Source organism: Pantherophis guttatus, chromosome 2 (genome assembly GCF_059756535.1).
Source record: "Pantherophis guttatus breed Tessera chromosome 2, ASM5975653v1, whole genome shotgun sequence".
In the NCBI taxonomy this organism is placed as follows: domain Eukaryota; kingdom Metazoa; phylum Chordata; class Lepidosauria; order Squamata; family Colubridae; genus Pantherophis; species Pantherophis guttatus.
In genome coordinates this window covers 123,297,343-123,318,251 of record NC_142064.1, presented here as the reverse complement: position 1 = coordinate 123,318,251, position 20,909 = coordinate 123,297,343, and the positions used below count along the sequence as shown (strand labels likewise).

The following is a 20,909-nucleotide window of genomic DNA, read 5'->3' as shown; positions in this document are numbered from 1 at the left end:
TGGTTAAAGACGTTGAGCTTTTTAAATGGAAAACTGACAGCCCGGGTTCAAGACCCAAGTGCCGCAAAATGGGATGACCTCCCATTCTTGGCCCAGCTCCTGCCTACCTAGCTGTTCAAAAGAATGGAAATTAATATCACTTTGGTGGGAAGGTAACAGTGTTCCTTGTGCCTTTGGCGTGTAGCCAGACTGGCCACATGACCACAGAATATGTCTTGGACAACGTTGGCTCCCTCAGGCAAAAAGATAAAAAAGATCAGCACCGTGCCCTAGACTTGGACACAACTGGACAGAGAAACCTTTATCTTTATCCTCATTTGTTGAACTCCCAGCTGGAAGATAACAGTTTGGTAGAAGCACAGTCTTCTTGATACATACTGAAATCCTATTCTTCTGCAGGAGATGTCCTAGTGATGGATGATCTTGGCTATATGTACTTCAAAGACCGCAGTGGGGATACATTCCGTTGGCGTGGGGAGAACGTTTCCACCACCGAAGTGGAAGGAATTCTCAGCCATATTCTCAGCAAGACAGACGTGGCAGTTTATGGAGTAGAGGTACCAGGTAATCTAGAATTTAAAAGCTTAGCAAGCAGGTCTGTCAAGTTCAGAATCAGTTGATACTGTTCAAAGATATAATAAAAAGAAACAAGAAAGGCAGCTCGAAACATACACCTATAGTAACACCTGAAAACCATTCATTTATATTGATGTTAAGGCTGAAAAAAAATATCTTGAGCAATAACCATAGTGATAGAGAGACAAGGGTGCAAACTTTTATGACAACAGATATATTACAGGAACTCCAGTTATTTGGTATTCATTCTGAGACCTGAGCAGAAGCAGCAAAAATGACCATTAGTAGAATGAGAAGTTGAACCTCTTTTTCTGTTTAATAGCAAAGGTGTTTTACTTTGCTGTGTCACCAACATCTATTGCTCCTTCAGAAACCTTTTTTGTGTTAGCTCACTTGTTTGAACGAATAGTTACTAGTTTTGGTCTTAGAGCAAACAGCAACATAGGAGATTTCTTTGTTTCGTTTTGCAAAGCTGCTTCAACCTTCCACAAGGAGAATGTATGACAGGGAACAGCTTAGATGAGTTATTTGATGTTATTTGGCTGAGGTATAATATTTATCCCACTTTCTAGCCACAAAGACTCACTCATAATAAATTAGATATTAGTACATTGTGCTAATGGCGAACAGGTACCATGCACAAGTGGAAGACCCAGGATCTTCTCTGGTGATTTACCAACTAAGAACTTAAGTAAGAGAATACAAAAGGGAAGCCAGGTAGGAAAGGGGTGGGGGGGGGGGGGAGAGAGAGAAACAAGTTGCGATAAATATTTGCAGCCTGTTGAAATCATTTCACGTATGTTTGCTGCAATAGCTGGCTGGTGTTAGCCAAATAAGTCTTCCTGTTGCAGTCACAGGTCCACTGACAAATGGAAGAGAGTTATTTAGAAAAGGAGAAAAGCAAGGTTCCCCCCAGTGCTTATTCTCTGCAGTTAGGCTCGTTTGCTGGGGAGATGAAGTGCACAGCTGGATGGGTCTAGGACTTTTCAGCTCGAACTTTTGACGCTGCCTCTTTCTCCTCCAGGGTTTTGCCTCCACGTTTTTACGCCTCGGCACTTTGGGCCACGGCTCCTCCGTCCCAGTCCCTTTGCTGCGGCCCATTCGTGGAAGTATGGTTCATGTTGGGGTTTTGGGCGCCCAGGACAGTTTGCAGCCATGGGGGCTGCAGTTCAGAGGGAGGCTCTGTCAGTTCGGAGCCTCCCGAGGCGGCCGAGAGCAGCATGGGGGAGGGATCCAGCCACAAAAGATGGGGGGAGGGGGGCTGTAGAGGACGAGGGATCCATCAGGTGGGGTTCCCAGGGCCTCTCCCTGTGGAAGAGGGGGCTGGGAGGAGGCAAAGGTATTTCTACCCTGACTGGGGCTGCCCTAGTTAGTAACGCTTGGGGCTCTGAAACACACACACACATGCCCTGGCCACGAGCCCCTCGTCTGTCAGGTTGGAGTCTCCCGAGGTTGCCGGGAGCAGCGCAGGGGGAGGGGGGGGTCTGTAGAGGGTGAGGGATCTATCAGATTGGGCTTTTGCAACCACCAGGGGGCCAAATGGCCAAAGGAAAGAGATAAGACTGATAAGGCTAATGAGTATTCTATCCTTTTTGCAGGAATACACAAATCTAATTAGGAAGTCAGGATGTTATTTTATGACGTTTCTGACTGTATCAAAAGAAGTTACACCTTCTCTGAAGTGTAGCCTCTGTTTAAGTTTCTTGTTTGGCATTTATGATCTTAAACGTATTATTATTGGTCCTTACAGTTGGAAATGAAGGGGAGTGAGGAGCAACACTAATTCCAATTGTTTATCCTTTTCTCTTTCTCTGCTCACATTCCTTTCCCCAAACATCCCTGGGAGGGCTAGAGGCATGCCAGCCAGGCTTCCCACTGAAGTCCAGGGGAAGACCGGGCGCTCTTATACCATTTCCTCTGTATATCTTGATGGCAAGATATGCAAATTGAGGTTGTAACAGAAGATTTTGAGCTATATGCAATGAGGGACAGTGTTTGAAGTCAGAGAGGAAAATGAGGGTTCCTCCTGGTGCTGCTGCCCAAGGGAAGCCGCCGGGATGCCATGCTGCTCTTGAAATAACTTTGCCCCCTCCCAGCCCCCTCTTCCACAGGGAGAGGCCCTGGGAACCCCACCTGATGGATCCCTCATCCTCTACAGCCCCCCTCCCCCCGTCTTTTGTGGCTGGATCGCTCCCCCATGCTGCTCTCGGCGCCATGGGAGGCTCCAAACTGACAGAGCCTTCCTCTGAACTGCAGCCCCCACGGCTGCAAACTGTCCTGGGCACCTAAAACGCCAGTGGGAACTGTACTTTGACGAATGGGCCGCGGCGAAGGGACTGGGATGGAGGGGCCAGGGCGTAATAACGCAGAGGCGAAACCCTGAAGGAGAAAGAGGCAGCACCAAGAGTTCGAGCCGAAAAGTCCCATTCCTCAGCTGGATTGGATCTGCAGCTGCCAATGCCTTCTTTGTGAAAATGTACATATTAGAATGGGCAGTCTTTATCATTTTGCTTTATGCTGGTCTATGACCATAATAACATTTTGCTTATTTCCTTTTTAAATTTTAGGAGTAGAAGGCAAGGCTGGAATGGCAGCTATTGCTGACCCAGAAGCAAAACTGAATCCTAACGTTCTGTTTTTGGAGATACAGAAAGCACTACCTCCATATGCACGGCCTATCTTCCTCCGATTTCTGCCAGAGGTTGACACCACAGGTAACACAAACTGAAAAAGGTGCCTAAGTTTAAACTAAAGGACCAAGATGGAATATATAATAGACTAAAAAGATAATACAGAGTAATTATTTATTTTTATTAAATTTATTTGTTGTCCATGTCACCACAAGGTGATTCTGGACGGTTTACAATATTAGAAGTGATGAAATTATTACAATAAGAATACAAAATTATAATTAAAAGATGGGAGGGGAGGAGCAAAATGGGAGAGGGGGATCTATTATTAGTCTATTATTACTACTAGCTATCTTTTAGCATGTGTTTTATGTCCAACCTTTTTTTACTTCTAAACATTGCTAATTGTTTTGCTGTGTATGGGTCTTTGAAATAAACCTTGAAGGAAGTCAGAAACTGTTCAGAAGTAGATAATTTCCTACTTTACTAGATAGTCTGGTGATATCAGATATGGAGTATTTTCCTTGATTGGACAAAGCACTAGACTCCACAAAGAGGTTGTCTTTTAATTATCTTTCATATTCTTTTCAACTGAAGATGGTATTCTAGACATGTGAAGGGAAAAAAAGGAGGGTCCACCTAACATCATTAAGATAGAATGTCCAGATTATCTGATCTGCAGTGAATATGAAGTATGTGCTGATATTCAAGAGCAGGTTTAGCTATTCTGTCTGTATGTGAATGTCACTTTCCTGTATTCCCCCCTTTTCTTAATAAACTCAGACATTTAGTTTGTTTTTTTGAAAGGAATTGTAAGGGAGTGTCTGCATGAAAGATCATGCAATTACATACTCACCTCTTGTGAATTGGCATTAGATTTGTTGTTCTGGGCTTTGGACGAGAAGTTTGAAAGCACTTTCTATTTTTGGAGAGCTGGGATGAAGGGAGGAGGGCAAAAGACTCCTCAGCTAGACAAGAGTATGAGAAGAAGTTCACTGTCTGATGGCAGCATATCATAATTATTTTATTGGGAATCCCTTGGAAGAGGAAGTCCACCAGTGAGATTTACATTATCCTCCAGTTTCTAACAAATACTTTGTGCAGACTAAACAAACATCCCCTTTCTTTCTTCGCTAAAGTACTGTAACTGATCTAAAGTAACTACCGTGTTTTCCCGAACATAAGACCGGGTCTTATTTTCTTTTAAGCTTGTCAATAAGCACTTGGGCTTATTTTCGGGGAGGTATTATTTTTTTAAGGTGCAGGAGGCGGCGAGCACAATCACCTCATGGCTGCTGAGGCCGTTAACCGCGGGCCGCAGATCAGCTGATCCAGCGAGGGCTGGGAGTTTTGTCTCTCCGGCTGCCAGGAGATATTTCCAATGCACTCTTGCTAGCCCCAGCCCTGCCCATGGCAACCTTGCAGCCGAGGGCCCCTCTGTTCCGCAGCTCACCTTGTGGTTATGGAGCAGGCGGCGAGCACGGTTTGTGCTCCGTCAGGCCTGGAGCTCGGGTGTTGCTTAGGTTGCTGCTACGATGAGGCAGAAAGCCATGCGGCCCATTGGAATCAGCTCCCTCCGCCTCTACCCTGCTGCTGCTTGAGAATAGGACAGGCAATTGTGGGAAGTGCGTGCTTACAATAGAAGCAAAGCCCAGCCTGTCCCTTTCAAGCGATCAAATGTCTGTGTGTGCGAGAGAATGAGAGAGAAGAGAAACAACGGAGGGGAGTAACAAGAATTGCAGGCAATGCTGTTTGAAAGGGTTTCCTCTCCACCATTTCTCTTCTCCACTTCATCCACCTGCCTGCCCACCGCACCTGGGCCTGCCAGGCACCATCCGCCCCAAATCAAGGAGCAGGAAGGCTTTGGGACAGCGCTCTTCTAGCACCCACTGCCCTGGCAAAGGTGAAGCTGAAGCAGGCAGAGTCCGTGCAGGGCTCCTCCAGTGGACTCCCCATCCCCCACCCCACTCGGGGGCGGCCCATACACAAGGTGTGAGTACGGGTTGAGTTTGTCATTTCACCTTTCTGCCTTTTGCGAATCTGTGGCTGCACGCAACAAAAGCAGCTTTCTTTCTCTTTCTTTCTTTCTTTCTCTCTCCCAAACTCCACCCGAAATGAGTATTTGTGAGACTCGTCGCATTGCTGCAGCCTTTTGGAGCAAGCTGCTGCAAGGCTTGTGCCGTTGCGCCCGCGAGCGGTGGCACCACTACAAAGTTTGACATACCGGCGCAGCCACGAGCAGCAGGACACCAGCTGCACCGGTATGATGAAGCTCGCGGCGGTGCTGCTGTTCACGCACGCAATGATGGCACAAGCAGCTTTGCCAAGTCCTGCTCCAAGAGGCTGCGGCGGCGGCGCAACAAGTCTCACAGAGACTCATTTCTAGTGGAGTTTGGGGGAGACAAAGACTTCTGCTGCTTTTGTTGCGTGCAGCCAAAGGTTCGCAAAAGGCAGGAAGGTGAAACAATTAATATAGCGTGGAATTGTCTCATGGCGAGTTGACTGTGGCGCCTTGCCTTTTGCATGTAATTACCAACAATTTGTTTCTATCTTCTTTCTTTTTCCCCAATAGGCACTTTCAAGATTCTGAAGACCCGTTTACAAAGAGAAGGCTACAATCCACACCAGATGTCAGATCGGTTATACTTTTTGGATGTGAAACTTGGCAAGTACCTACCAATAGATGAGTGCATTTTTGAGAGGATCCAAACTGGAAAAATTTCTCTTTGATTTAATTGGTGAGACGACTCCTAAAGGGCCTGATGTCGAAAGGCCTTGTTTTGGTAGAGAAATAGACTTGAATAAATAAGCAAAGCAAGGTTTTAATATGCAACAGGGAAAAACTACACTATAGTGTGAGAGCAAGATGGTTTTCCTCCCTTTTTTTAAAAAAAAGCACATTAACCATTTCCAGAGCAAAGAGAATAGCTCTTTTTGTATTGTTCAGTTTTTAGAAAGGCCTTTTCTTCCTTATAACTATTGTGCTAGGGAATTCCATATGAAAACGGAAATGGTTTCTGATCTGCATTATTATATATTCAATGTCCTCAGTATACCAGGGATGACTAAACCTGTTGTAGCAAAACTGATCAAATTATTTTCTTGTGTGTTACTTAGCTATATTTCACTGCGTTAAAGCAGAGAATAATTGCTTAGGCTAAGGCCTTCAGTTGCTTTAGACTTTCCAGGTTCCAAACATACAGATTTAGAGTTCCTCCAATTGTTTCTTTGTAGCTTTATTTGTAGCTTTAAGGAACTGACTGTCAAAATGCAAGAGTTTATGTGTAGAGAAACTTGAATAGAAAAACCAGAAACAGGACTAATAAGATGAAATAACAGTATTATTTTAAAAAGATATATACGTACAGTATATTGAAAATAAGTTGGTTCGGAAACTCTGCTTGAAAGGTTCTTTTAATGCTTTTTGAGCAGAAAGGTATTGTGGTACTTCAAAGTCCATTTACCTACAGCAAATCAATTGGCTGTTATATACTACACCCATGTGGGAAAATAATTGATGTATGTTCTGTTAATCTACTTTAAATCATCTTATTTAAAACAAATGTTTGTTTGGAGGAATGGGATATTTCAAATAATTATTTGACTGCTCCAGAATCTTGAAAAGACAGTTCCATTAATCCCTGAAACAAGTGGATATCTGATGCTTTTCAGTCTTTGGTCTTGCTACTTTCTTGTGATCAACATAGGAAGCCTGTCAGCTCATCAGAGACCATTTGCAACACATTTCTCACACTGATCTTCCAGCAATATCTGATTTGGACATTCCTAACTTTGCGCTTCTTTTCATTAGTGCCATTTGGGTAGATGGCATTAAGAATTTACACAAAGACGATACAAATGGATTGCTTGAATTTTGATTGACTACCTGCCTGTTCAAAGAAGCTGTAATTCTTGGGATACAGTAATATGGAAATATTCTGTTACCAATGTACATACTACTGGCCTGCAATATGATTGTGAATGGAATGTTTCAGGTACCCTGAATCACTTAAGATCAAATTAATTTTCCTTGAGGATATTTTTCTCTTTGGCAGAAATGGAATTTCATGTAAGAGTATTTTACAAACACATGTACAGAACAATGTTATTTTGTATTTCTGAGAACACCAAGTATTGTACTAGCCAGGCAATTGATAACTGTTCAGAAGCCATGGGACTCATCTGTTTCCCTTTTTTAATTATAAGACCCAGAATGTGCCTTTTCCAACTTCTCTTCAGAACGAGTTAAAACAAGTTAACAATTCTGTTATGAACATAAGATGTATTAGTTCTTGCATAAATAAACATACCTACAGCTAACTGAATTTGATCTGGAGAAAAAGGTTTGTTTAAAAAAGCAAACAAAAACTAATTTTGCTCCTGGTTTTAAGAATCATGCATTGTCTAACTGAATTTTTTGAAGCAATGTTACATTTTGTTATTGGAGTCACTATTGCCAAAATATAACATTGATTTGAGAAAAACTTTATAAGAATAAAGAACCTTAAAAAAAACATATCTGAGTTATGTGCATACCTACTCTGTTAATGAAAATGTTCAGTGTGTTTGTTGTTTCATTTTCCAGTGTCTGCTGTTTGTTCTCTCAGTTTTATTAACCTGGCCAAGCAAAAAGTTCACCACTCAGTATAGCTCTTATATCTCCCTAATTTGCATAAAAATATAACTTTACTAAAGGATTTACCTCAAGCTATACAATAGGTCATTAATACAGGGATGGGCAATAATTTATATTCTTGCCAGCCCAATCCATGTTGCAATTCCAAGGGCAAGATGTCCATCTCCAAGTTAATCTTTTGTTCCAAGAAATATAACTTGCACAATGGATTGACACAAAGTAAATATTACAGCTTTGGCATCTGACTTCACATCTATTTCAGAAGTTTTTGGTTGGCAACTAAATAGCCCCCAGTTCTTGGGAGTAAACTTTCTTGGAATCAACAAGCCTTACTTCCAAATAAAAATAGACATAACTGTAATGTAAGCAAAACATGTCACTCTTCCGTCAAACTGGATTTTCTATAGTCTTTTTGCCCAGTAAGGATTCATGTCTATTCTAGACTTTCCTCAAGAAACTGATTTTATTGAAATGATGCTGCATTTTTCTGAGCTGCTCAAGTCCCATTGATCTCAATTACTTCGTTAATCTGGTTCCAACATTGCTTTAATGGAGCACAATTAATTTACCACACTTAAGAGACATAAACTCTTCCTCCCTGTATTTATCTTAAGATCAAAGTCATATCCATATAAACCTAGTTTGGGGGAACTGTTTGAAATTGGTAACAAGATGACTCTGGGTGAAGAAATTGAATAAGCTTGTTTAGTACATCAAGGAAAACAGCATTTCAGTAGATACAATCACACTTAAAAATTTTCAGTTCTAGCCAAAAGAGGTTCTGAGAGCCATAAGAACAGAGAATTACTAGTTGTCCACTCCAGGGTATATATTTATAGGATTCTGTGCAACTTGAAACTTAGAAAACCTTTGAACTATACTTTTAAAAGTCTTCTTTCCCAATCCTTCTCAACATAGTGTTTCTCCAAAATGTACCTGTTTTGCTTAGGGACAGTTTATTTTATTTTCTCTTTTTATTTCCAAGGCATTTACAGATATGTTCCCTATTCAATCTGATAATATAGCAATATCTAATCGCTGAAGTTTGTTAACTGGATGCAAACTATAACTAAACAAAATGCCATAGGTAATCTGCATTTCACCTCAGTATGATTTTGCAGTATACTGACTTTACTTGCTTAAGAAATGCTTTCTTCTACTTAACATGACTACTTTGCATCAAAGTCACCCTGAATTTTCTGTGCTGCCTGATGTGGCTGTTATTACAGAACTGCTGTTTCAAACACAGGCTATATATACTGCCCATTTACCAATGATCACCATAAGTAAACCATAGTTTACTCAATCCAGTTTCTGGATTTCACCAATATCCAGAATCAAACTGATGACAGAAGCTAAGATTTAACAACACAATAGGCTTAAATATAAATATCAGAAGACATAGAAAGTTCTACTAGAGCCTTCAAAATCATAGCCTGATGTTTCTTGTCATGATAAATTATTCCTAGTGATGAAAGGGCTTTAATAACTAATTCAGTCAGTCTCTGAGTTAAAAGCTACCTATCACAAGACAACCTCAAAAAAAATATGATCAGCTGGCTACTTCACAGCACAACCCTGCTAAAATTTTGGTGGGGTTTCCATTAGATCTATTTAATCAAAGAAAATTATCCACTTAAAATAAGAAAACCCTTGGAGCAATTCCAGGACATTCACTCTGGTGAAGTGATTAAGGTTTTGGTCAGTAAAGGTGGGCTCACCTAGGTTCAGACCCACTTTGGGGCCATCTCTCAACCCTATTCAACCTTACAAAGCTGTCAGGAAAGCTAAGAGAAAGAGAGAGTCTTATTATAAACCTTAAGAAATCCCCCTTTCTTACCATCTTTGCCTGTCATCCTTGATTTCCCGCCCCATGTTAAACCTCTAATGAAAAAAAACTCAAAGGACCTCCAACATGGCCCCACCTGCAGTCCACTATTTCATTTCGCAATGCAACCATAAGAAAATATTTTGGTCCGGACGGAATAAGTTCCATCTTCATATTCTCTGCAGTACGTCAGAATTCCGCTTGCCAATAAATAAAGGGGGAGGGAGTGCTGGCTTCACCGGTTTCCGGTGGCTTCTTGCATATGTTTCCGCCTTTAACTCCTCCTCCTACGGAGCGTTTCCGCCCGCGTGCCATCGACGACCGCGGCCCCTTCCGCCCGGCCTTGCTCGCCATCTCACCATGGGTCCCTCTCGGCTTCGCTGCCGGGTTTTTTCGTTCCACCTTTCAGCTGCCGCCTCACCTCACTCGCCATGCCCGGCTCTTCGGTGCCACGGCGCGGTCCGGCCGCTGCAGCTTCTCCGCCTCCCCAAATCTCGGTCTTCCCTTCGCCGCAAGAGCTGGGCTCGGCCCTGGCCCAGCTGGTAGCGCAGCGGGAAGCTCAATCCGGGCCGGGTGGGCGCTTCTCCCTGGGCCTGTCAGGTGGAAGCCTAGTGCGGATCTTGGCTCAGGAGCTGCCCGCGGCCGCTGCCTGCCCTGCCCGGTGGCTCCTGGCTTTCGTGGACGAGCGGCGGGTCCCGCTGAACGACCCCGAGAGCAACTTCGGTGCCTACAAGGTGTCTCTCCAGGAGGGGCCTCAAGGCGGGCTGGGGGTGGGGGGTGCTGGGGCTGATCCCCGGGGTGTTGCTGGAGGGAGGGAGGGTGGGTGGGGAGCTGGGAGGCGTGTTTCCTTGGCCGCGGCTCTTCTTCCCGGCAGGAAGGCTGGGCGTGAACTCCCTCGGGTGACGATGGGTCGGTAAACCTGCAGGGATGGGCTGCTTGGCTGCTTTCGGCTTTGATCTTTCTTTTCTTTTTTTGTTCCCCCACCTGCAGTCCCCGCGGATTTGCGATTTAACCAAGCAGATACCTGTCCGCGCTGCTTCTTCACCCATAAATAATAACTAATTTATTATGATTATTTTTGGTGCTGCAAACGCCTTTGCGGAGCTGGACCGAAATCTCCTTTGTTCAGCATCCTATGTGAGACGCTCCCAAACTCTCCCCCCCCCCACGCCCCTCCCCAGCAACCATCTTTAAATGGAATTTCTGCTTTTCACTGTAAAAAGCTGGAACAGATTAATGCCACATGAGTTTGGGTCGATACAAAGCCGCAAACTCAAGCCATGCATGGAGCTGTACGTAATCTGCCTTGTACTGGAAAAGGAGTGTCTGTAGGTGGTTGCTTATTTATTTATTTTTTTGGGATGGGCTGACTTCAGTTTGTCTTCCCTGGGTGACTTCTCCTTTTTTTTTTTTTAGTATCTGCTTATAGGTATTGCAATCTGAAGAGCAGGGATATCTGTTTAATTTAGCATGCTAAATTTAGCAATTTAGCATACGGATGCTCAGGTCAGTCTAAATAGCCTAGAGACTTTTGTCAGATTGGGGATTCAATTGACTGTCAAACATATTGATCGATGGGCAGATGGTGTTGCTAGTTTATTTTCCGTCGACTTTTGTGGAAAAGTAGGAAATCATTTCTGTTCTTTAATAATCTAACAATTGGGTTAAACATTTGCTGAAGGAGGCACTCCCAGATTCAGGAAGATTTGCCTTTTTCTTCCATAAACCCAATACTCCCATGTATAAAAGATAGAACATAGAATAACAGAGTTGGGAGAGACCTTCCCGGAGCTCTGTTTAGGAGTACAGGTAGTCCTCGACTTATGGCCACAATTGAGTCCAACATTTCTTTTGCTCAACGAGATGTTTGTTGACTGAATTTTGCCCCGTTTTACAATCTTTCTTGCCACCGTTAAGTGAATCATTGCAGTTGTTAAGTGAGTAACATAGATAAGTGAATCTGGCTTCCCCATTGACTTTGTCAGAAGGTCACAAAAGGAGATAACATGATCTGAGAGACACTGCAACTTTCATAAATATGAGTCAGTTGCCAAGTGTCTGAATTTTTATCATGTGACCATGGGGATGCTGTAACAGTCGTAAGGGTGAAAAATGATCATAACTCAGTTTTTTTAGTGCCTTTGCAACTTTGAAGAATCACAAAATGGACTGTTATAAGTCAAGGACTACCTGTAGATGACCATGGCAAAGTTACCCATTGGTTTTTTTTTTCTTGTTAGGAATCTTATATCTTTAATCGATGCATGGGAGATCACACTGGCACAAGGGAAACGTATGCTAGCATGGAGATACAGTAATGGGGGAAGGTTCATTTGTAGGGGTGTTTAGTTTCTTATTTTTATTACATGAGTTAGAACGATGGCACCTACAAGCAGGAGGAAATATCAGGAAAATATCAAACCCAAGTTTCACAGAGCTCACAATTATAGTGAAAATGGGAAGTGAAACAGGAAGAAGTGCATGTCAGGTGATGATTGCATAGATCTGAACCTGCTTTTATTCTGCCAGAGGAAACAGACTGTGAGATTCCATAGAATGCTCTCAGAAGTGGATGGGGATTTATCTCCTATCTATTTCATCCCATTCCAACCCCTGCCACATTCTTTTCCTATTCTTAAAAGAGTCCTCCTTGCCACTGGGGTGGTTCTTGGTGAGGGTGGGGTATAAAGGGAATGCAGTAGATGCCTTCTATTTTTCCACCCATTTGTGCTAATGGAATTGAGACAGCAGCCCCTCCTTTCTATGAGAGTCCCACAGTTACTCTTGTCATTCTGTAATAGTGATTTGCATTTTGTTTCAGACATACCTCCTCTCTAAAATTGCTATACCTGATGACCAAATAGTTGTTATCAATCCTTCACTACCAGTAGAAGAGGCAGCGGCAGATTATGCTGAAAAGCTGAAAAAGGTACGGCTGGGAGTTGGTGTATTTTTATTTGACGGTCAGATTTTCTTGCAGAATGCTAGTAACTTAAAGGCAAAGCACAGTGGTTGGAAATGAGATTAAATCCTAACTGATTTTTTTTTGTCAAGAATTCCCTATTTTCAATAGCTCCTCTTGGTTTGATCTGCTGTTTTGCCATTCAGTACTCATAAAAGTTTTCCTGATGTTTGACAAAAAGTTGCTGAACCACTAATTTTGAATATATATTCATGACACAGTTTTGAGCCCAGACTTATAAAAGACCTGCTCATTGTAAATTTCTGGCTGATATCCTTTCAAAGGCCTTGGACAAACTGAACAGTTAGTGGCAAGTTGATCAATATAGATAAAAATTAAAGTATGTTGAACAAAGTTATTACAACAATTCAGCTATGCTGTGTTTAGCGCTTTAGCTCTGAGTTCCAGAAACTGTAATCCTACAGCATCTTCCATATGATGCTGTGGTAGAATAAGGTAAGCCCTGCCTTTTACAATCAGACTACTTGGGACTAGTTAACAAGTGCAAATAGGGATAATTCCTCCAAATGCTTGCAATCTCAGATCAAGTTCAGGACAATTACAATGCGAAGACAGATTGTGGGAAAACAAGTTGTCTTAAAGGATTAAAATTTATAATAGCTAGATCATGGAAACTCTTAACACAATAATGCCAACTGATTCATATTTTAGTACTTTTTTAAATTCCACAGGCCTTCCAGGGTGAAGATATGCCTGTATTTGACCTTTTGATCTTAGGAGTAGGACCAGATGGACATACCTGCTCTCTTTTCCCAGATCATCCCCTATTACAGGTGAGCCAAAGAGAAGAACTGTAGTTGAATTTTTTTGTCTGCTGCTACTTGAGTTGAAGATCCTGTTACGGAGTCATGGCTGTTGCAGATTAAAGGAGCAAAAATCCTGCTGGCTATTCTGAGGAAGCTCACAGTAATCAGATTAAAGTCTATTATAATTTACTTGTGACAGATTATCCTTTTAAAAAGTGATGTTATAACCGTCTGTTGAAATAGATTTTCCTTGGGCAGGAAATAATTAATTGGACAAATAAACATAGAGAACAAGAGCTATCCTTAATTTTGAGAGTCTTGCTTTATAAAGATGTCTAGAGCCAGAGCTGCTCTCTAGTGGCTATGGTGAAGTATCAAGATATCTGTCAGTATGATTGATCTGTCTGGGAGAGATATGGGAGACAACTTTGCCTCTGCTATCCTTAGTTAAATTCCTAACTCATAATAGAGAACAATGGGACAGAAAGCCAAAGAATAGCCAGAGAAAGACAGGGTAGAATAGAGCATTTTCCCCAATTTGCATTCTATTAAACAGGAGTTTTGCCAGTGGCCACATTTCCCAGAGCAGCTCTTGTGAATAGGCAAGACCACCTGTCATGACCATTTTGAGGAGCTCTTACAACTTAATGTTCAAATTCTAGTCATCATGCCCTCCAAACCCAAAAAGTTGCCTATCCTAGCATGCTGATGCCTATTTCTAGCTGGGACCATCAAGAAAGTAATAAATGGCAAAATGTAAAACCTTGTGAAAATAAGCACAATTAATTCCCTGCACTTCTTTCACAGATGGTTCAAAGGTGCAAGTAAACCAATCTAGTGGCAAGTAGAATACCCAACCATTGGAGAAGCCATAAAGATTTGTGAAATAGACATGGATAGGCTTCTCTTGTGGGTAGTAATAAAAAAAAAGTCCATTTCCATGCTCTCCTTTTGGTCGTTCGTCATCTCTTCCTATAATTTCGGTCCCTTTCTTCATCCGATTTGAGCAACCCTTTAGACTCTACTGAGATGGAAATATTTGGTACTGACCAATTTAGAGATGGACTGCTTAATTTTCAATCCTGTAAGTGTTACATAAATTAGATTAAAATGTAGATATTGGAGCTTCTTTGAAGAAATGGTGGTCGGGCAAATTAAAGGTGATTGTATTACTTTTTAGAAGGGGGAAAAATGTATGTTCCATATTATAACACAGTAAAATTGAAATGGCTTCCAGTATTATGAGTGTGTAGTTAACTAGTACATCGGCTAGAGGCGAGACTGACCCCCAATAGTTAAAGCATTAATTGGTTAAACAACAACTTTAATTCCTTAAACCTTGTTTAGTGTTTGATAATCTATACTTATATTCCAAGGGAAAATCCCCTTAGAGCAGGGGTCTCCAAGTTTGCCAACTTTAAGACTTATGGACATGGGGAACCCAGAGATGTTCTATGTCAAGGATCATTTGAAAATGAAACACTCCAAGAACTGCTTAATTTTGAATGCGTTGCATACTTGTAAAATAGCAATAGCACTTAGGCTTATATGCCCCTTCACAGTGCTTTACAGCCCACTCTAAGTGGTTTACAGAGTCAGCATATTGCCCCCAACAATCTGGGACCTCGGAAGGATGGAAGGCTGAGTCAACGTTGTCAAGATAATTTGACAAATTATCTGAGTCAAGATAATGTGTTCTGTGTAAGACTTTGTAAATTAAACACTGTGCTTTGTATCTGTCCAAATATGTGAGTTGACAAGTTCCTAGTGAACTAGTTTGCTTTTGGTACTTTGGGCTTAGCTGTCATTACCTAATGCCTGTCCTCATGCATTGGCCTGGGAATTCTGAGTTGTAGTGTCAAGGTATCAGGAGAGCATCAAATGGCTAAAGATGGAGTAAACCTAGCTCTGGGGCTCATGCTGTTTCCAAGGTTTGTCTCTGCCTTCCTTCAGTACTGTCCATATTTACTTTCCTGGGTCAGGAGCGGGAGAAGATTGTGGCTGCCATTAGCGATTCCCCAAAGCCTCCCTCAGAGCGGATCACACTGACTTTACCTGTGCTGAATGCAGCGAGGAGTGTGGTGTTCGTTGCCACAGGGGACAACAAGGCTGCAGTGATAAAGGTACTTTCCTTTGGAAGGGCTGTGTCCCGTCCCCCCGTCCCCCCCCCCCCCAGCTTTTGACTGCTGCTGGCGATATGGTAGTGTTTTCATCATAAGGGAAGGGGCAAAATATTCAGCCTTTTGGAACTGTTTATTTTTATAAGGGAATAAAATTTGTAACCCTCCCTGAAATCTTAGTCTGCCTTTACTTTATTGTCTCAGGCATCCCCCCCACACTCCTTAAACAACAACAATAACATGCCATCAAATTCTCACATTACGTCCCCAAATGTTGATGGTACAAAATTTCTAGGGGCCGCTGTAGAGAGGATATAAATATAGCTTGTGGCCAGGGATTGCCACTCCTGTTTTTCAATTTTGCTCTGAAAAGTTTCTTGCAAAGGTTTTGTTCATTCCTCCTTGGCTTGCCGAGCTAGAGAGTAATTGGTTATGCTGAGCTAATACACTGAGGAATCAAACTGGTTTGTTTCGAATTGAATTGTGGCTTTGTCCAGTGCACACATTTGCTTTTTAATGATGGCTGCACATCTCTTTCTTTCTGTTGTGGAATTTTCTAAGAAAGAGCAAAGTTCTTCCCTTGACAGTAGTTCACCTGTGACAGTTCCCTGTGCCTGTTAGCAAAGAAAGGGGCGGGGGAACCTTTATGTACGTATGTATTTCCTTACACGTTGCCTGATTCCAAAGGGACCCTGGGCAGCTCACAACTTAAAATATGTCCCCTCTTCTAGCATTTTGAATACCATATGCAAAGTGTAGACTTTGAAAGCATGGGTGCCTGACCTTTTTTCTTTCTTGCCACAGCGTATTTTGGAAGGCAACGAGGAAAACCCACTGCCGGCTGCCCTCGTCCAGCCACATACTGGGAAGCTTTACTGGTTCCTGGATGAGCCAGCTGCAAAAGAGTTGACCATTCCCTTTGAGAAGCATTCCATCTTGTAGGAGCTTCATGTCTTGCAGCCTTCCGGGTTGGGAGAGGTCCACCAAGTACGGGGTGTGGGTAGAGCCCCACCCTCTAACATTCCAGGTCACGGTCTCCACGTCTGGTCGTAGCGCTCAGGAGCAGCACTAAACTAACACTGTCTTTTCTTTTCTTTTTCTTTTTTCCTTTACTTCCCCCTCCCCTGATTTTTTTTTTTTTTTTTTACATTTTAAGAAGTGTAAGTTTGTGGAGCACGGTGTAACAAATATGATTATTGCTTAACTAGGGCAAAGTGTGACATGGGAAATGCTTGGGTCCAGCTACTAGGTATCAAGAGAGTTGATTACAGTCTTTATCATGTGAATGGTCTAATGTGGTGTAAAATGGATGCACAATTAAAGGTGTAAATTAAAGTCACTCAGTGCTGGCACAATGTGTTCCTCTTCTCTCTGTGATTTTTCTTTAATTATTAAGTAACGGGAGTGATGAGGCCTACTCTATTCTTTGGATGTATCTGCCATGGCAGATTAGATTTTTTTATGTTGGATCTCTAGATATTTAATACTCAGCATATTAGCATATTGCCTCACCTATGCACTCCTTAGGGATCAGACCACAGCTTCCATTTCTGAATCTGAATGATGATTAGGAATCATGACAATTGTACTTTAACCTATCTGGAGGATGCGTCTACCTTCCAGAAATCCTGTCAGATGCTTCTCTAGGTTGCTTGGGCATTTTCAGTTATATTCCATTCCAAATTTTGACTTTAAAAAAAAACTGAATTTGGAAGAAACTGCCCTGTGTCATACTGACTTGTGTCTCATAGCTTCAGCATACCTGTAAGCTTGCCTGTTTCTTTCCTCTGAACACTATCAGTGCAACTAATTCTTCCATAAATTTCCTGTGTCGTCTTTATATCCATTTTCCTTCAGCCAAGTTCTGTTTAAAGCAAAAAATAAAAATTCCCTCAAACTAAGTTCAGGTCCTGATGGATACATCCATCTAGCTATCCTATCTGGACTTCAAAAGCAGAAAAAAGTTAAGACTTTCTACCTCTTTTTTGCTACCATCTGGTGACTGTAGAATAGATGTTTAAAGCCCATATATGCTGGCCCAATATTTAAGACCTGCCCCTAACACAGAAAGATCCCAGAAAATGTTGAAAGCCACTTTTGTCCAGCAGTTAAGGCACAAAGCTAGAAACCAGGCGACTGAGTTCTAATCCTGCCTTAGCCATGAAAGCTGGTCAGTCACATTCTCAGCCCAACTTATGGGTTTTTAATTATGGGTATTAATTCAGCCAAATTTATTTAATTCATTTTATTTGATTTTAAATTTTGTATATCTATGTGTTTTACTTCATGGCTGTGCACCGCCCTGAGTCCTTCGGGAGTAGGGCGGTATAGAAATTCAATAAATAATAATAATAATAATAACTCACCTCACAGGGTTGTTTTGTGGGGGGAAATAAGAGGAGAAAGAAGTATTTGGTATGTTTATCACCTTGAGTTATTTATAAACATAATACAGGCAGTATAATTTTGTTTAAAAAATAATGGGCAGGCAGTTGATAAAGGGAGTGAAGTAAGACCACTAAGACTCACACCAGCAGCATTACATTTGTTAGACCAAATATCACAATTCCCTGACTCAACTAGGAAATTTCAGATCCAGCATCTCCGGAAGGTAATTGCATAGGGAAAGGCTGGTCTACTAAAAGCTGTCCTAGATTTGGTTCATTGTAAGTCCAAGTTGTATTGCTTCCTGAAATGTTCTTGAGAAACATGGAAATGGCTGGCTTTAGAGAGCATGGAAATCAGTGTTTTTCATTAGCTGCTTAGCAGCTTTCAAGGACTCCTAACAAAAGGAATTAATTAAACTAGACTAGGAAGAATGAATTAAAATGGTGGGCAGCTTCTGGGAATATTATTTTAATTGGTCTGTGAGGCTGCATATATATTTCATTAGCAGTTGAGTAATGGAAAATTAATAAGTACCATCCAGTTCAGTGCCTTTTTATACATGCAAGGCTTTTAGACAAAAAGCACAGTCCAACTATTCATTGCTGATGAAATGTTTTTGGTTGTGATGGAAAACTTGCATGTGCTAGAAACCTTGGAAGGCCACAGAAACACATGGTCAATCTTTCCCAGACTTGTAGGTTAGAACCTAAAATTCAAATAGTTGCTTGTTTATAAGACACAGTAATAGAGAATACCATATTTCATAGCATAGAAGGTCACACAGGCCCAACAAATGTCAGTAATATATATCTCACCTGAACATTAAAAATAGAATTCTGTGGCAATTTAATTTAATTTTGATTTAATTTAATTTTGAATTTGTATACCGCCCTTCTCCCTGAGGACTCAGGGCGGTGAACAGCCAAGTAAAAACATCGAATACAAATATTAAAATACAGTTAAAATATACATATATAAATTTGGCCCCGTTAATTAAAAACCATAGACAAAACACTTAAAAAACACTTAAAAAAATTAGGCCAGCCCGGCTTGCTGGAAAAGGAAGGTTTTATTGTTGCATTATAACTGGAAACCTAGGTTCAAAACCACAATCAACTATGAAACTATGGTAGTCCTATCCCTCAATCAAATCTACCTCATTTGTTGTGAGGAGAAAGGACGATGAGGGCATAAGCTGTATAAGGGTGGAATATGAAAGTGATGGAATTTTTCACAGGGGAACATACAGGGGTGAAAATTTGAGGCCCTGCAAATGTTACTGAATAAATTCCCAGTTATTGTATCTCTCACCTGTGGTTATGCTAGAAAAGACTGCTGGGATTTACAGTTCGACAACCTCAGCAGAATTAGTTTCCTATCCTTAATATAAAGAGTAATATATAGGCCAGTGATGGCTAACCTTTTTGCCATCGCATGCCAAAAATGGGGGGAGCATGGGGGGGGTGTCACGCATGTGCGTGCCCACACCCATAATTCTATGCGCCCCCAAAAATAGGGGGGTCATGCATGTGTGTGCCCACACCCATAATTCTATGTGCATGCCCCCCCCGTACACACACACACACACACACACACACACTTTTGGCACTTGATGGCACAGTGGGCCTGGTAGGCCTGTTCTTTTGCCCTCCCAAGGCTCCAGAGACTTTCTAGGAGCCTGGGGAGGGTGAAAACGACCTCCCCCACCCCCCAGAGGCCCTCCGGAGGTCAGAAATGGCCCGTTTGCCAACTTCCGGTGGGCCCAGAAGGTCTGAAAATCAGATGGCCAGTGCACGCATGTGTGCCAGAGCTGAGCTCATGTGCCCACCCATATGGCTCCGCATGCCCCCTGTGGCACGCGTGCCATAAGTTTGCCATCATGGATATAAGCAGTCCTTGACTTATGATCATAATTGAGCCCAAAATTTTTGTTGCTAAGCAAGTTAGTTGTCAAGTGAGTTTTGCCCCATTTTACGACTTTTCTTCCCACAGTTGTTCAATGAATCATTGCAGTTGTTAAGTTAGTAAGACATTTGTTAAGTGAATCTGCTTTCCCCATTGACTTTGCTTCTCAAAAGGTTTTTGCAAAAGGGGATCACAGGACCAGTGGTGGGTTGCTCCCAGTTCGGTCCGGTTCTTGCAAACCAGTAGTAAAAGCGGCAGGAGGTTCCATCCACCCACCCGGACATCGTCATGGATGATCTGCGCATGTGTAGAAGCATGTGCGCGTGCTCCCATTGTGAACCAGTAGTAAAGATAAGTAGAACCCACCCCTGCATGGGACCGTGGGACAATGCAGCTGTCATAAATGTGAACCAGTTGCCAAGAGTCTGAATTTTTATCACAGGATCAGAGGAATGCTGCAACTATCTTAAGTGTGAAAAATAGTCCTACGTCACTTTTTTCAGAGCCTCTGTATCTTTGAACAGTTACTAAATGAATAGTTGTAAGTTGAGGACTACCTGTAATTCTGGCAAGAGCTAATTCCCCCCCCCCAACACACACACAAAAGTAAAAGTTGCTGCAGAAAACAAATAATTTATGCACAATTAAATCCTAACTTATAATGGGGAGAATTATAATTGCTAGATATTGGAAATTAAATGTTGACTTAAAATTAGAAGAATGGTACAATGAAACATGGAAATTTGCATTAAATGATAAATTGACTTGTGATATTAAAATTAGAAATGGTATATATAAAGAAAATGTTTTTTGGAACACTTGGTAACCATTTGTGGACTTTGCACTTGGGAGATTGGATGAATCGGCACCAGTACCTTATCAAAGAGATTTCTGGAAGAATTGAAGACTTCAAGTTCCTAAAACTTCCTTTCCGTTTGTATAGCATGTTGGGGGGAAATTTTTTTTTCTTTCCTTACTATTGATTTTTTGTATTGATTTTTTTTTCCTTTTTGTTATTCGTTAACAATAAAAATATAATAAATTTTTTTAAAAATAAATAAATCCTAACTTCCATTATTTCAAACATCTTTTGGAAG

The 20,909-nt window shown here is 41.8% G+C and overlaps 2 protein-coding genes across 3 annotated transcripts in view; both read left to right on the top strand.

Annotated features, from left to right (window-relative positions):
* SLC27A1 (solute carrier family 27 member 1) overlaps positions 1–7,531 on the top strand; it is a 38,144-nt gene extending 30,613 nt beyond the window's left edge. For both annotated transcript variants that reach the window (XM_034419377.2, XM_087886635.1), the window contains 3 exons: positions 400–564; positions 3,144–3,290; positions 5,779–7,531. In XM_034419377.2, coding sequence (XP_034275268.2) covers positions 400–564; positions 3,144–3,290; positions 5,779–5,936 — 470 coding nt within the window. In that variant the 3' untranslated portion in view covers positions 5,937–7,531. The remainder of the gene's footprint in view (positions 1–399; positions 565–3,143; positions 3,291–5,778) is intronic.
* Positions 7,532–8,803: 1,272 nt separating this feature from the next.
* Positions 8,804–16,874, top strand: PGLS (6-phosphogluconolactonase). The gene is made up of 5 exons (XM_034419378.3): positions 8,804–10,404; positions 12,492–12,599; positions 13,325–13,426; positions 15,382–15,522; positions 16,324–16,874. Exons 1-5 carry the CDS (start codon positions 10,102–10,104, stop codon positions 16,459–16,461), a joined length of 792 nt encoding a protein of 263 aa, XP_034275269.1. The 5' UTR covers positions 8,804–10,101; the 3' UTR covers positions 16,462–16,874.
* The last annotated feature ends 4,035 nt before the right edge of the window (positions 16,875–20,909 follow it).